General features: G+C 41.3%; 1 protein-coding gene across 1 annotated transcript; it reads right to left on the reverse strand.

Annotated features, from left to right (window-relative positions):
- Positions 1-5905: 5905 nt before the first annotated feature.
- LOC139651475 (G-protein coupled receptor 39-like) lies at positions 5906-6706 on the reverse strand. The gene has a single exon (XM_071528398.1). It carries the CDS (start codon positions 6704-6706, stop codon positions 5906-5908), a length of 801 nt encoding a protein of 266 aa, XP_071384499.1.
- Positions 6707-11512: the final 4806 nt, after the last annotated feature.

Here is an 11512-nt window from a genome sequence, read left to right on the forward strand (position 1 = left end):
ATCACCTATTCTGAGGCTGAGGTAACTGGAATCCAAACAGCCTCCGCAGGGGTTGAAAAAGCAGATGGTAAACGCAGCCAAAAACAGCTATATGCAATATTACTTTTGCTGTAGAGAAAGCTTTGGAGGTTTAGCGCTGGACAGTTATCACATACTCTTCTTCTAACAGTTATGATTGTCTCTTATTATAGATTAATACAAACAATCAGGTTTTGTAGTGTGAACCATTTAAAGAAAATCACCCGTGTTATTGAGTTTTCGCTCAGCTCTATCATTTCTGAGTTCATTCAACCCCTAGACCTACTTAGTGTTGTTAGATAATATGTAATTTAAAGACACATTACCTTCTATTACTCAGAGAATCCTATTCATTTAGAAATTCCATCAAATTACCTCAATATCTAAACATCATCATCAATCCAAAGCCATAATACATCACTGCAGCAGTGTCAGCTTTCAGCTGGGGAATAGCTTGTAGAAGTATTTGAACAAGAACATTATGGTTCACATTAGACTTGACTGCTGTAAACTTTAATTCGGCAGATATCAACAAAACACTGCAAAGTAACTTTGCATTCTCACTGCATTCACCTGACAATTGATATTTCAAAATATGAATTTCCAAATCAATCCAAATCTAAAACAAGGTAACAGTAAACATGTTGTCGCCTGCTAAAGTCATGATCTGGATCATCAAAATCTTCAACTGATCCTTGAGCCAAGGGCTATCTGTCTACAAAATTTAATCGAAATCTATTCATTACTTTTTGAGATATCTTGCTAAAAAACAAACAGACGAAAACAGACTGTAACCTCCATACTTCATTGGCGGAGTTAATTCTGATGATAGAAAATACCCACAGAGTTCCTTAAATGCTGTCAGTCTTTTCTAAGTTAATTTTACCTTTGTTTACTGTATGTCAGCTCTTTGTGATTGTGATTCTGATCCTGATTAACAAACAGGACCTGATGTTTCTTTGCTTAGCATTAAAGAGATTGGGGGTGGAGGTCCTGTGATTGGCTGCCTGAGATCTAAGTACATCAAGTCACAGAAACAGCAGATAAGTCCCTGAGCTATGAGTCACCTTGGGTCAAACAAAACGTAATTAAACACTAACTTGAACATTATAACTCTTAGTGGGAGCCTTCGTTATATCTGGCATAACTGCTCCCTTCGTCATCATCATTATTATTTTCCTCCTCATCATAATCATCATCACCATAATTACCACTGTCATCATCCTTCTCCTTTTCCTCCTTTTCCTCCTTCTCCTCCTCCTCATCATCACATCACTATCATTGTCCTCCTGCTCGTCATTGTCGACATTATCACCACAATCACGATAATCATCATCATCCTCAACCTCCCCCTCCTCATCATCAGTATCATCTTCCTCCTCCTCCTATCACAGTCATAAAGGCTAGTATCATCATCATATTCATCATCACATCACCGTCCTCATCGGTGAAGAACAGTCCCTATATGATGTGTGAAACAATAACATCCATACAGCTGGACAGAATCAATTACACCCTATCAAGCAATTAAGCTGCACAGTGATTGGGACTAATGGATGAAAACCCATTTCATGCCTTGTCTGTAATGTGTCTGACCCCTCCCTCCTCGTCCTGTCTGAGGTCATCAGAGCACACAAACTCAATTTGATTCACACGCTGTCCAATCCTAAAGACATAATTAGACCAGTGAAGATGTACGAGCGACTGGTAATCGAATCAGGCGGCGAGTGGATTCCTGCACTCAAACGACCGGCCTGAGAGCAATCAGACGAGTATGTTTGAGCGTGTCCACTAGTTCTGAGTGTAAAAAACACAATATGCTTATTCATAATTTGTTTGTTTGTTAAAAAGAATGCAATGAGGAAAGAATGCCTGTCACGGTGAATCAGATAATAAAGCAAAGTGTATTATCTGAATGGTGTTATCGTAAAATTGAGTTTCCGCTGCCATTCTGTGTCTGAAAATACAACCTTTTGTGTCAAAGTGTTTTATGTTATAGCAGCTGATGTGTCAGTGTCTTTTTAAAGATGAATGGCGAAGGAGTTAGCGAGAGTCAACGTGTATCCATCATTAGTTTTTCTGCTACGGGATGTAAAAACCTGCGAGGCTGATTGAATGTCTCTCGCCCCTTCTCAGTGTTGCTGATCCATGGCTGTCCCGGGGACTTTAGCTTAGTCACTTTGATGCTAATGGCATCTCATAGTGCCAAGTTTGCCAACCTCTCAGCAGTATAAAGAATATGAACCGCAGCTTTTTCCATGATGAAAAGAAGATAAATATCTTTCAGAGTTTAACCTTATGATAAAAAGGAGGACCTAAGATTTATTCTCAGTTGACTATGCATATGAAGATTTTACTGAACACAAATGTGTTAATTATATCATTTGTATACTTTGTCCAGTTTTCTACATGTATTCTGTTATTACTCCCTGGCTGCAACCCATATTGCATATTGGATAGCCCAATTCATGGATATGCAAAATGGAAACTCTACTTGGCAAAACTAGTCCACGATGGTACGAACTCCTGCTACACGCAATAAACCCCCAAAAAAAGGTATATAATTACATAAAAATATTTGTCACCTGCCCAGCATCAGCAAGCCAGCAAGGTTTTGAAATCAATACCTTGCAATCATTTTCAACACAGTTCCTCAGCCTCCATGAGATGAGCATTTACCTTCCAGCAGGCACTGAGCTGGGGATGTAATGGAAACTAAGATGACATCTTGAATCTTATGGGGCAGTCATCCTCTGAAAAGGCTGTCCAGAAGTGTCCAGTGCTTAAAGTGATGGAGATGACAGCAAGGTTGCATTGCGGGTGATTTGCCCAACTGTATGTAGTTATTATTTCCTAGTTGTGTAAAGGTATAAATATAGCTAAAGCTGAGCTGATAAAAACGTCATGTATGACTCATACTGTATGATTACTGTAACTAGGTACTGAACATTTCACCTTTAAATAGAGTGGACAGTCCACTCTCTTCAAATGTATTAGATTTAATGTGAAACAATAGGTGTGAAAGTGAAAGAGAGAGTACATAATGAATTTCAATGCTGTGAGTGTTTGGTATATGCTCACTGCCAGACTGATCCAACATGACTTCCCAAATGACTGAATTCAAACAAAGAGTGGTCAGGTGACGTCAGGTTCAAGGCCTGGTCTGGGACATCAACACTGCAGAATGGCAAACATGGATATGTGATGAGGCAATGGGAAAGCTGTTCAACAATAGCAGCCTCTTGGTTCCACATCATTCAGTCATCCCGGGCCTTCCTGCAGCTACTACACACACCATTATTTTCAAACAAAAAACAGTAATAATATCTTATGCTCAAAAGATGTTGTGATCGAATTTAAGCATCAAAATTCATGTGAAAGAATAAACGGGGTTGACATTCTGTAGTTCCCAGCTCTCCCCCCCCAGGTCCAGATTTAATGGTGCAATGCAAGAGCTTTTCTTTCTGGCTGTGCTGAGGTACTGTGGTCTTTAGAGAAGAGTGGGTGCACATAGTAATGCAACACTGCATTGTTACCTCTGCCAAGGAGGTTATGTTTTTGGTGCTGTTTGTTTGTCTGTCTGTTTGTCTGTTAGCAGGATTACGGAAAAACTACCTGGCCGATTTTCATGAAACTTTGTGGAAGGTAGCATGGGCCAAGGAAGAACCCATTACATTTTGGAGCGGATCCGGATCCGACTCATGAAATTTGCATATCATAGCAGACTGGACTATTGGCCTTGGCGGAGGTCTGCGCTCTAGTTTTTGTTGTGTATTAGGGCAGTTGTAAATATAAATGCCTTATCATCTTCAAATTCAAGATTGTTTTGAATTGGTGGGTGTCTCAGGTCCAATTTTAAATGAGCATGGTTTATTTTATACAGGAGTGATTCTCAATCCTGGTCCTCAGGACTCAGAGCCCTGCTGGTTTTAATTCTAGCCATTTAATTAGGGACTGATTAACACCTGGGATGCCAGCTGAATGCAATTAACTTCAATTAACTAGCTGGTAGGACAGAAAGCCAGCAGTACTCTCGGTCCTGTTGTTAAAAATGAGAGTCCAATGCTTTGCTTAACATTTCGATGCTGTAGTGCAGGTCATCACAGCAGGAGGCAGCCATCTTTAAGCACAGGACACACTGAGAAATTCTTTACAGCTTTCAATCATTGATATGAACGTTATTGAGAAATGCATAAGAATTGATGATGTATTCTTTAGGGTCATAAAATGACACACATATTTAATGCTCCCCTGTGTAAATTTGGCAGTAATCTCCATTGCTACGCTGACAACACTCAACTCTATACACCTGTTAAACCAAGTGATCACTCGCAATTCCTAAACATAGAAGCGTGCTTATCCGAAGTCAAATGATGGATGCCCTTAAACTTCTTGCTCCTCAATGCCGACAAAACAAAGATGTTGGTTTTTGTTGGTATCTGTTTGAGGATGCCAGTCTAAATTTTGTACCAAAACAAGAAAATTTGACCAGAAAGCACCCATTCTGTCCTCCCTACACTGGCTCCTAATCCATGCACCCATGTAACTTCAAAGTGCTTCTGCTAATGTACAGAATATTAATATGGGAATTTAGCTCACATGTCCTGCTTCCTTGTCTGTGTGTATCTGTTTATTAATGTGCTGTGTGCCTGTTTGTGTGAGTAAGCGGCTGAGTTTGTATGCTGTGTGTACGGGTGTTTCTCCTATTTCTTTTCATTTCAGGTTGTGGCTGCAGCTTGGCAGTATCAGCATGCTTTATGGTCCTCCACTCTTCCTCCCTCCTCGCCTCCGGTGCTACTTGTTGTCCGTGGTGACCGAGGCTGCACTGACGTCCCTGCACTAGCTCTCGATGTCGACCCCACCGTTCATATTCTCTTTTTTTTGCGTGTTTTGTTTATGTTCCAATTTGGTATCAATATTTAATGTTTCTCTACCCACCCATTGCATTTCGGCCCGTCCTGGTAGTAGGATCCCCCTCTGTGAGGCCCTTCCCAAGGTTGCTTCCATTTTGTTTCCTAATGAGGTTTTCATGGGAATCTTTCCTTGCTCTCATTGAGGGTCTAAGGTTGTTTTTTTGTTTTTCATGTTAAAACATGGGCATGTGGATCCCTTTGAGGCTGTAACTGCGATTAAGGGTGATATAAATAAACCTGACTTATCTATACCTATAGTAAATTCAGTAAGCAAAATTATTACACTGAGAATTTTGGCTTCTGCCCAGTGTCACACTTGAAGGACTGAACGGCTACAGATCTATCCTCAAGGTTAAACCATTATACAAACAAACTTAGACAAACAGTACTTACTATTACAAGTTGATTTATCTGCTCTGTTACTTTTACTTCAGTGAACATGCCCTAAACAAAAGTGGCGTGTGTGTGAAATCAATCATTTGAGTGGTCATAACTTGGAAAAGTAGTTTGGACTTGTGTTTCACGCTGCCACTTAGGGGACAGAGTGAGACTGATGTTTTTACTCCTGGGGTAAACAGATGAGGAGGCTGTCTGACACTTTCAGACAGCTCAAGCAGTGGTGGTAATATAGCAATGTCACACACACACACACACACACACACACACACACATTCTGTGCCATACGCTTTAGCCCAAAGATAATGCTATAAATAATGATTTCTGTTATCACTTTTCATGGTTTTCTATTCTCATGGGGACATTTGGACCCCAAAAGATATTAAAACTCAGACCACCCACTGAACCATACACACACACACATGCACACGCACACACACACACCTACACACACATACACACACACACACACACACACACACACACAAACACACACATACATGCATACACAGCTCTTAGGGACCAAATGATTTCTTTGATCACAATTAGTCGGTGGAAAAATGAATCTTTTTGAGGTATTAGACCAACAACCTACCAAGAAAGAGGATGGTCTGCTTCCTGGCTGTCTTGACCCTTGAACTTTCATGCTTGGGTGCTCCTTGTGTTCCGCTGACCCCTCCGACCACGAGCCCCATGGGTTTCCGCAGGACCAAGATCATAGCCCGGCACATGACGGCCACGCAGATCACCACCACCATGTAGACGATGAACGCCACAAAGATGCTGGCCCTGTACATCACCCATCGCTCCCTCAGGTTGGTGCAGAAAGTCAGATTCTGAACAGGGGCGTTTGCTCGAGCGGGAATGTGGCCCTCGGTTCCCGTGGCAACCAGCAACGGCAGGGCCACCAGCACGGACGTCAGCCAGGCAAAGGCGATGAGGCCTCTGGTCCGCCTTCCGGTCAGGGCTTTGAAGCGAAACGGGTGGCAGATGGCCGTGTAGCGCTCGAAACTAAGCGTGGCCACGTTGAGGATGGTGGCATAGCTGCACGCCTCGAACAGGAAGTTGTAGATCTTACAGTAAACGTCGCCCGATGCGGACGTGAAGGGGAACCAGATGGCGCTGTAGAGCTCCACCGGCATGCCGATGAGGAGCACCAGGAGGTCCGAGCACGCCAGGCTCGCCATGTGGTCGGTCACATTCTTCTGCAGGTAGCCATTTCGCAGCAGCACCCGTGTCACTCTGATAGTGACCGCGTTACCCACAATACCCGTCACCAGGATGAGGCTGTAAAGGACTGTCAGGAAGACTTTGACAGGGTATTTGGGTTCAAGATCCCTCCAGTCTTTCTCGTCCGCTATCTCCGCTTCCCCATTCATGGTTACTGAGTGGTGAGCTCTGATTTTCCAACTATTGATTTTTTTTCCTGTCGCTTATCAGTTCTGCAGGGCACAGTCCCTGCGATTAGGCCAGAGGCACAGCCAAGATCCAGAGACGAGAGGTTTTCCAAGATAAAACCATACTATGTTGGAGATTCCCTTGTCCAAAACTCTCGCTGATTCTTCCAGTAGATTATCCCAGAGGTTGGGAAACACCAAATCACCTTGGCACCTAGGATTCTAGATTTAAGTTTGCTCTTAAAGTTCAACGTCTTCAGGTCAAAATCCAGAGTGTGGCCCCAAGCCGGGTCCGTCTCTACCCATTTCTGACACGCGTTTGGGATCCTGAGAGCCCTCACAGGTCCTGGTCCAAAGCAGGGTGGTTTCACTCCTCAGGCAGAGCCAAGTGTCAGACAAGCTCACATACCGCTCACACACATTTCCTCCTCCCTCCTACGAGGGCAGGGCAGTTAAACATTAAACACTGAGGGAGAGCATGAGTGCGTAGGCCAGGTTTCTGTTCTTATCATCAGTACTAAATGCCTCCCTTTCATACAAGCACTTGCTTAGTTTTACTCCAATTGGCAATTTATGGCTGAGATTAGATGCAACACGCCCACATATATAACTCCAACACACATCAAACTAGCTGCAACTTGCGAGTTGATTACACAAGCACAAAATGGCAAAACATACCTGACTTTGACCAAATAATCCAATTAGTATGAGAAGACTTACAACATATCAAGGTAATAGTTTTGTTTGGATAAGATAATGGTGCAGATATGACCCTGCCGCACTTGAAGAATCTCAAAGTGACACTTGCCGTAAACGGACCGAAATGAAATAGCACTACATCAGAAACTCTAGTCCTTGTGAAAACAGAAGTGGTCAAGGTAGCGTAGGGGAGGTAGGGGAAAAAACTGAGGATGAGTGCAGGGAAGTTGAAAAGTTCAAACGGGAAGGAAGCTGTATTGAAATAAGCCAGGCGTAGCTGTGCATGAGGTACACGTAGTTTCCACCGGGGCTGAATCATCACCAGGCCTGCATCGTTTCAAACAGATGAGTGATGCTGCTCCAAAAAGAGATATCTCTTTGGAAAAATGCAGCTTCTATTCCCACAAAATCAAAACAAATTAGGATTCGGTGATATGACTTTTAAGGATGTTAAGTAACTTAAGTTGCTGGTTGATAAAATAGGAATACTTTTAGAGACTGGATTCTCTATAGTTTAGAGATATTGAATGATTTATGTGTTATGTATTATAATTTTCTTTCATAAAGGGATATATATGTAGCTTTTTGGAGCACCGGCCTTCAAATAGTGAGACAGGGATTGACTGTGGTAATCCTCCAAAAGCGCAGGTTTGTCATCCCTACAGAGAGAAGAAAGAGGAAAAGAACCTTATCCCAGATTTCATCAGGCACATTCCTTTGACAGAGGCAGAGGGAGCTGGAATCACTAAGACCGGGTTGATCCTGATTAGATAAAAGCTTTGAGTGCTCCTCTCACTGTGATTGAAAATTGTCAGATACCGTCAATTAAACCATTGTGAGCTGCATGGCGTCACATTGTCAGCCAGATGCACAGCGAAGGGCGAAGAAAGTAAAAATCAGGGTTGATTGTTCATTATAATGCCGCAGCCTCTTCATCTATGCCCCCAGATCTCTCTCAAATTATCTATTATTGTGTTCGGAGGTCTAATTGTTCGAATTACAAATGGCTTGATGATACTGCTAATTTATGCCTCTATATAAAATGGTTTAACAGAATTTAACAGAATACTTTTGTCAGTTGTGATGATGTAATTGCTTTATATGCTGGGCTGTAAACAGTGTTAGGCAAGGTCCATCTTTCTAACTCCCAAAGTAGTTATTTATTAGTAGTAGTTGTTGGACATTTGCAGCCAATGCTTAATTCTCTGCAGTAGGCCAATAGATCCATTGAAAATAGACTAGCATTAGACAGGTAATGATCACCCATTTTACTTACTTACTTTGCTGCTGCTCTCTTTATATAAATATGTAAATGCAAATGAAGGAAATTAAAGGATGACAAGGAGACTGAGTCCTTCGCCTGAGTTGCCACTTGACACATTAGGAGGTCTGCACAGCAGCTACTTGAAATGCCACAGGGAAAATGTACTGTATTTTGACAAAAAATACTCTGCAAGACCTTTTTAGAGTTATCGTGGCCACAAGACAAGCAGATTTTTCCACCACCTTTCGTCTCCTAAAGTCTAGTTTTGTTGGTATGCGATTATTCCAGGTCATAGGCCGTATCGGTAGCTGCAGGGGATGCGCTTGCACACTTGTTTTTGTTTAAGGTCGGTCAGCAAATTTCACACCAGTTTCACTTTGTCTTGTGTGTATATCTGGATCATCTGGTCGTGTGGGAAGGGACACTCCCTGAAGATTAATGTAAAACAAAGTAGAAAGTACGAATGCTTAATCGTTTAAAGGCAAACATATTACATATATTACTTACACTATTAATTAATGAACTTGTCCCTGTCTCCATCATCCACAATGAAGAAATAGCAGCTTGTTTCAGCCCTAATCTATAACTTAATACCCATCTACAGCTCCATACAGACTGAAGTGAAAAAGATGGAAAGGTGTCTGAAACCATAGGATGTTTTTCTGGGGGATAAAGGTAAACTTTATGATAGCATGACCATAATATGAAGCTCATTACAATGCAACATCTCAGAAAGAAGCATGGCTGTCTTTTCCATAAAGTAGCACAGAATAATGCCGTTTGAGACAGGTTTAAAAAGACGTATTGTTTTAATAGTGCAGTGTAAGTATGAAAACAAACTTATGTAATGTAATAGAGTAATCAAGAGCTTAAGTTGATAGACAGGAAGCTACTATCACCATTGGCCTTCTTTCAAATCTTTAAAAAATAAAAATTCATTAATGACACTTTAAGGACAAAGAAATTAAAGTACCTGAGAAAGCAAAGTAAAATCTCTTCAAATCATATCGATATTTCCATAAGCACCACTGATAAAAGATTTCAATCATTTTCTTTGAAGTCTAATCCAAACATGGGGATTGTTGCCATGTGTCAATCTCTACTTCCTAAAACACTCAAGCCTTTGTAACTTCAGTCATAACAGACATTGGGATTGATTGGCAAAAACATAGGGTGTAAAATAATGAAAATGGACTGGACAAGGTTATAGCTGTCACTTTAAGTGCTCAATCTCTTACTTTCAGTTTACAGAAGCGCTATTACTTCCTCCACTCAACTCCAGTCATAAACAGCCTCCAGTCAACGGCGAGTGCAATAAAAACACTCCATAAAGATGTATACAGATTTGACAGTTAACAGCAAGAGTGGAATAACATTGATAACTCGCCTTCAATTGTAGTGTGCATCCTTGATTATATGACAGACATTTAGGATAATAATGAGGTAAAAGAAATGCTCTTTTTCATCATATGAAATCACACATACACAGTGAATGATTGCTGTTTTTCTGAAAATGAACATAATATACAACCGTTCATATAATCTCAGTTGCAAGTAAAAGATAATTTGGCCATAACGCAAACCGTTTCTCTGTCAATTAAATGACTGCTAAGTGTTTGCACTGAATACATAAAATATAAAATGACAAAACAATAAAATCTCAGAATAGGAATCTTTAGTGGTCATCTGAAATCCACAAACAAAACATAACTACTTTGTTAATGTTTCATTGTGTACAGTATTTACACCCATTTTGAAAAACAGAAACTGTTCATTCAAGCCGACAACCGATATTGCAGCGAAGCGTTTTGTAGCTTATAGTGGAAGGGTTTTTGTTAGTTCACATTCAAACACGTGTAAAAAATGTCTTAATCACAGTTTGTCTTTATGATCCAGCATTGTCAGACGGAGGGAGGCGGGACCGGGAGAAAACAAGAGGGTGGTTCTTAAAAAGCGTTCGTCCGTAGGATGTGACGCTTCTAATTCTCTTCATGTCCAACTTCAGACTCACAACGGTTTCCTTGACAAATAAATCAAGCCTAGTCCCAGACGTACAAAAAAAAAAAAACAACTTTGATGGATATTTTCTGCTGACAGATATTAAAATCCCTCCAGACAGTATAAGTATCACCTGGAGGACTGAGGGAAGTGGAAAAATATCTCACCCATCATGGCCGAGGTCGCTCTCAACAGTTTGGATTATTACCCAAGGTGCCCAGGCTGGCTGCCGTGAACTTGTCACCGGATTGCCACAGCCGCAGTGACTCAGACACCAACACCTTTCTGATTCTAACAGATTATTGGTTATCAAATCACTGCCGGGTCATGTAGTTGTCATGTGTGTCACCTTGCGTTGTGCGTTTGCAAAGCCGATTTGAAGACAAGACAATTTCTCTTCTAGAAATCACTGTGACACCTCAAATTGGAATAGTTTTCTACAAAAAAAAGGAAAATACAAGATTGTCATATAGGATTTTTATGGGTGCAGGTGTTGAAACTACCGACAGCCTGGTTCCAGAGTATAAAATTCAAGGAGGTACTTAGGTAACAACCTCCCTTGGTGATACAAATACTGCCAGGAGAAAACGTAGGACTAGGTCTGTTCTGTGCTTGGGAAAAGAGGCTTGTTCATTTAAAAATTGATCAGGATCAATACCTGGACAGTATAAATGAAAAGCAAAATCTTCTGTATCTATTTGACTGGTCCATAATGTAATAAAATTTGTGAATCTGCATTGTGCCTGTGTCACACGTCCACTTATGAACAAGCAGCGGGGCTTCATAAGGCCTACGAACAAACGTGACGATGTCCAGAACCCGTCCCT

This window comes from Centroberyx affinis, unplaced genomic scaffold (assembly GCF_046629955.1).
Source record: "Centroberyx affinis isolate AG114_WGS23_722 - 3 ecotype Tasmania unplaced genomic scaffold, CSIRO-AGI_Caff_v1 ptg001669l_1, whole genome shotgun sequence".
NCBI classification, from domain to species: domain Eukaryota; kingdom Metazoa; phylum Chordata; class Actinopteri; order Beryciformes; family Berycidae; genus Centroberyx; species Centroberyx affinis.